Raw genomic sequence first — 5,726 nt, 5'->3', positions numbered from 1 at the left:
TCCCGCGGCATGGCATCTTTATATCGTCTAAAGATTAACTGAAGTATGTCGCAGATCCCACCAGTCATATCACTGTGTTTAATGGGAACAGTAACGTTATCTAACGTCGATAATAAAATCCCACATCGCGGGATCATTGAAATCCTATTACTACCTACCTATTTTATAGTAATATTTTGGAAAGTTGATGAACAATGAAACAAGAAATAGCGTACACAAGGTTTATTCATGTACTGGGTTTTCTTTTTTTGTAATTACACTTATAAACAAGACCACTTCCCAGCAGCAGGTCACTGAAACAATACAAATAGCAACATTAATTAGATCCTTTCTAAAGAAAATCGTTAAATGTTCCTAAGAACTAATCAGAACAAGTTTTACCTCATGGCAATCAGTAGTAGCAAATACATAAATTCTTAACATCATTTAATTATATTGGAATGCCAAATAACAATGAAGTAAGTAAAAATAATTGGTGAAGTAAATTAATCATCCTTACCTATCACAGTGTATGGTTCCTATGATCGTGGCCTCTCCTTCTTTTCCTTGTACAGAGCCAAAAGAGAAACGTTGGCGACCTTGACAACCTGAGGACAAAATTTAAATGTTTAGAAACAAATTAGGGACATTAGAATATAAATGGGAGGTGTTGTGATTAATCCCTGGAAATGCCACCCACAATGGGGTTGCACCCACTCAATATCATTACTCCCTAGATTCAATAAAATTGACCATGCTGGTCCACATCTGCTAACTTAACCTGTCTGCAAATGAATAATACCACGCCTCTAAAGCAAAAAAAACTAAAATGGCGAGTGTTGATTACTGTAAAATCCATGAAAAATTAATTTAAATGTAAGTGTATTTTTTTATTACTGGATCATCATGAACATAAAAAATTGTAATCTCACCTTGAATCGGACTCCGGGAATGTCACCGACGGCGTGGCCCTTACGACCGAATCCCGCCACTAGCACTTCGTCGTTCTCTTCAATGTGGTTGAGGCAACCGTCACGGGGCACGAACGCTGTCACCTTCTTACCGTTCTTGATCAGTTGGACCCTCACGCACTTGCGGATGGCAGAGTTGGGCTGCTTAGCCTCAACACCACTGTTGACAAAAAATACAGAAATTTAATTTAAATGAAATTATAAATTTTATTTATATTTAACTAGCACTGGGTTAAATTATCAATTACAGTTGCATACATAGAAAATTAGAAACCCAGAAACATAACCTATAGACATGATGACATGTGGATGAGAGCATGCAAGTGTGAATGCTATAGAATAATCTCTAGATTATGACAAGATCAATACAAACAAAAACTAGATAAATAAGTAGATATAATGCCTGCTAAAATGTAAACAAAGGAGCTGACAGGCATTGAATATTCAGTCATGTGTATATTTGCATGTATATTTGTTCAAACTATTATTAAGCGGCTTGCCTCGCTTTTCTATCATGATAAATATTCATTTGCAACAGCTAGAAGTAAATTTCATTACATTATTTCATAGAATCAATGATCCAGCAGCTTTCAGGTGGCAAATAACATTTCTTGATCTACTATTTAAATCTAAGGTGAGCCACCTGCTAGTGCAACGGTTGGTGCATCTGGGCATCACAAACATATTTAATATAGCAGATGGTGTGATGGACCTGCTTTTATAAATGATTCTAGATAACTTTTTACCAACAGGAAGACAAAAATAATTTATTCAAGGATGACTTGTTAAGCTGTAAATATTGAATGGCAAAGATAAGAAATAAGACCGTTCATAGAAATCCCCACGTGAATAACACGTTTATATTAAACTTAGCACAGTTCTGCCCAGAGATTCACATCAATGAATGAAGGGAGCAATAAATCAATCAATTTATACTGTCCGATGTCAAGCTCTGGGTTAAAATGCTACTATCACGGCCATTGAATGTAGTAAATACGATGTGCACTGAGGTCGCTGACCCCATAGTGCATGGAAGTCAATAAACCGTGCAATATCAACAACGCCCTCGTAACCTGTAAACACCACATGTAGCGACGTCCCGCGCTGATTCGGAGCCGCCACTCGCAGTATTATCCTGTGATTGTAGCTGAAACACATTCACTGGAATAATACTGCGCATGGAGACTTCGCTGATAACTTCCTGTAGTCCAGTAGTACTAGCTCTTCATCATCACATGTTTACCGTCTTCAAAACAACTTCCTCGCAGTGCTGTGGAGGTTATTAATTAGCATATCAAGCGTCTAACCAAAGATAGTACTTACACTTTTTCCAGGACGATGCCCTTAGCGTGAGATGCACCACCGAAGGGATTGGCCTTCCACCTCGTTCCCATGTGCGCTTTTTTGTAATCCTTGTCAGCCCATCGCTGCTCACGGCGATGGTTCACGTGTTTCCGCGCCGTGCGGATACCACGGGGTTTACCTGAAAACGTCCAAGTCGCCGGTTAACTACTATAAACACTTAGTTACCCAGAAATCATAACACTAGAGTTTTCTGGCAATCACACGAACTTGAATCATTACATCACTCTGCGTTTTTAGTGCACCGTTAACGGGATGAGAACAGATTTAGAAAACACAACGCGAAAAACATGTCTCCGCCATGGCCGACTCATGACACCGATGAGTGTCGAAGTTCGAATTCGAGTAAATTCCAGTAAACCACAATTGTAATTAGCACTTTCACACAAATAAGAAATACTTTTTCACATAGGGATATATAAAAACTTAAAACTTGGTCAATTTCAGTAAATAAAACTAATTTTACGAATTCTTACCCATTTTGGTAGCACGACACCGATCGGCTACGGATGGGAAAAGAAATCGTCAAACTACAAGTTTTTCAACCAATGGCGTGGATAACTATGTTGCCAGTACAAAAAAAAGTTTTTATTTAAAAAAATATATATGACCACTATACACGCTCGCTCTACAGGGCAGATTAAATAAATAAATATGTGGGGACATCTCACACACGGCCATCCGACCCCAAGCTAGGCAGAACCTATGTTATGGGTGTCGGACAGCTGATATATCTACACAAATACATAGATAGATGGATACTAAATATAAATATCAACACCCAAGACCCGAGTACAAATATCTGTCTTTAAACAAATACCTGCCCCAGCCGGGAATCGAACCCGGGACCATCGGCTCAGTAGTAACCTAACCACTACGCCATTCGGTCGTCAGATTGCAGCAAAGCTGCGTACAGACCGGCCCAACGAACACCAACGAACGGGTTTCGTTCGTTGTAACTATGTTGTATGTTTTTAACAGGAATAAGTAACACAATAAATAATAAATTGTTACTTATTTCTTCTTTTAATGCTAGGCAGGTGTATAACAATAGCAATATAACAAAATATAATGTAGTTTAAGAACTTAGTTGTAGGTATTTTGTTATATCTCATAGTAAAATTTTAAACAAATAAACTATGAAAGACATAACGCAACAGAAATACAAAATGGATTGAGTATCTACAACCACAGCAACAACTAAATCCACCCAGAACCAACAGTTGATTCTTAAGCTGCGTACAGATCGGCCCAACGAACGCCCAGCGATGGATATGTATCATACAATAATACAGGGCAGATTGCAGCAACGAAGGTCAACGAAACCCGTTCTTTAGCGTTCGTTTGGCCGGTCTGTACGCAGCTTTACACACTCGATGGATGAAAAAAGATTATCCCAATTTATAATAAGAATTAAAAAAAAAATGTTTTACATTACTATTATAGTGCCACAAACTTATCTGTTCCGGTGAGAGCGAACTAAATTGGTCCATATAATCTATCGGTCTTATTCATAAAAAGTTACGGGAGACCTATAGGCCTGCTATAAGCAAATGTCAAAAAAACTTTATTCATAAACGATCAATAGCGCTAAAGAACTCTCCAACTGATTCGTAAAACCTTGATATGCTAAAGTTGGCTGGACCCTACTATACACCTTCCGTAAACCTCCTCTTGTACAAAAACATGGCGGCCGGTCAACAGCTGTTCTGCTTTATTGACGATTTGACATTTGTTGAGTTAATATTTGCTGAAAATAAGTTGCCATGGTAACGTAAAAATTTAATTATTTTTTTTGTGGGTTTTGGCTTGGCCAACTGCGCCTTTAAGCCAACGTAAAGTTTTTTAAGTGCCGCGCCGTGGCTAACATAGATAATAGAGATTGATAAATGAATGAAAGTTTTCGCTATTTTTGTTTATGGTTTCGTCGGACCGGCAACTTAATAGGGTAAATGTCAAAATGTTTGGTCTGTGAAATCTATTAGCATCACTATAGTGTGACTATAGTTACTGAAGGTTTACGGAACTATTATGAATAGAGATTTTTACGAAACCTCAAATAGGCTTAATGTGTTCCGTAACTATTGAGCTCAGTAAACCTACTTTAAGGTTTTTTTATGAATAAGACCGTTAGTCAATATGAAATTCATTAGTACAGTAAGTAATGAGGTATGGACCAATTTAGTTCGCTCTCACCGGAACAGATAAGTTTGTGGCACTATACATGATAGATATTCTATTCATCAATATTCGTATAATGTTTGATGCAAGAAAGCAATTTTCGGCACATAGCTCTAACATAGGCAATGGGAAATGTCCGAAAAAATTCGACAACGCTCATAATTTTTCTGATGATAGGAATAACCCTCCGTATCATCCTAAAAAAAATCTCAGATTTTTTCTATGCGTTAGTTATTTTGGTTATTTTATAAAAATAAAAAAAATTCAAGTTTCACAATACTAGATTCTAGGGGATTCTACGGACTTTAGGACTTTTTTCCATCGTCTCAATGGGCAATAAAAAAAATATGACAGGCGTCAAATTTGCATGCATTAGCGATGCATTAGCGTTATAGTGCCACAATCTTATCTGTTCCGGTGGTCAAAATGTGCAACAACGAGACGTCATTGTCAAACGTCATTTCATACTCTGTGCGTTATTTGAGTTGTCAATTTCTGCGAAGAAGCTGATGCTACGTTATTTAATTTGTTTTGTGATTTTCTGGGTGAAATACTGCCAAAAACGCTATAATGTGATGCAAGAATAGTAGTATATTATTATATTGGCTCTTATGCAGGAAGAATATCGTATTCAGGCGCCTTTAGTTCCGTTTGAAAAATTGGAAGAACGAGTTGCAGCGGCTACAGGTTAGTGTTGCCAAATATGACGAATAATTTTACCCATATATACTCCATGTAATTTTATGAAATATTTTCCCGAGAGGCCCGTGCCCCAGCAGTGGGGACGGGATGGGTCGTGGTACTCGTGATGAAAAGTATATAATCTTTATTTTTCTTTGGTTACAGGTGTGAGGACGTGACATGATACTTTAAATCTTAGGCAATGTACCAAGAAGAATTTCGCGCACCTGCAGCGATTTTAGACGAAATAATGATGATTTATGACATGTCATTGTTTTCCCAACTTATCAAGAGTTGGCTTTTTAGCAATTAGCCTTTGGAAGGAGACCCGTGCCCCAGCAGTGGGGCGTGATGGGTCGAGATGATGATGATAATGATGAATTAGCCTTTGCACGCTGTCTGAATTTCTTTTAATTGTATGCTTTTGTTTCTTGTTACTTTAGAAAATGTAAAATAAAGTGTTCAAAAATAATACTTAATTAATAGTTTTTTTTAAGTCTATCTATCTCGTTATTCTCACGACCCACATATATTACCTATACCATTGTAATC

The 5,726-nt window shown here is 37.4% G+C and overlaps 1 protein-coding gene across 1 annotated transcript; it reads right to left on the bottom strand.

Moving 5' to 3' along the window:
* Window positions 1-208: 208 nt before the first annotated feature.
* On the bottom strand, window positions 209-2,804 carry LOC105398643 (40S ribosomal protein S23). Its single transcript, NM_001309111.2, has 5 exons — window positions 2,789-2,804; window positions 2,274-2,433; window positions 912-1,110; window positions 500-587; window positions 209-293 (listed from the first exon to the last, which is right to left on the bottom strand). The coding sequence occupies exons 1-4, from the start codon at window positions 2,790-2,792 to the stop codon at window positions 519-521; spliced, it is 432 nt and encodes a 143-aa protein (NP_001296040.2). The 5' UTR covers window positions 2,793-2,804; the 3' UTR covers window positions 209-293; window positions 500-518.
* Window positions 2,805-5,726: the final 2,922 nt, after the last annotated feature.

This window comes from Plutella xylostella, chromosome 15 (genome assembly GCF_932276165.1).
Source record: "Plutella xylostella chromosome 15, ilPluXylo3.1, whole genome shotgun sequence".
NCBI classification, from domain to species: domain Eukaryota; kingdom Metazoa; phylum Arthropoda; class Insecta; order Lepidoptera; family Plutellidae; genus Plutella; species Plutella xylostella.
Note: the sequence above shows the minus strand (reverse complement) of the source record. Positions and strands in the feature narration are given on the sequence as shown.

What these genes read in the sequence shown, in the direction of transcription:
- LOC105398643 (NM_001309111.2), bottom strand. An exon ending in GGCATCGTCCTGGAAAAAGT is followed by an intron (nt 1,111 to 2,273) that starts GTAAGTACTATC and finishes TTTTGTCAACAG; the next exon opens with TGGTGTTGAGGCTAAGCAGC. An exon ending in TTCCCGGAGTCCGATTCAAG is followed by an intron (nt 588 to 911) that starts GTGAGATTACAA and finishes TTTTGTCCTCAG; the next exon opens with GTTGTCAAGGTCGCCAACGT.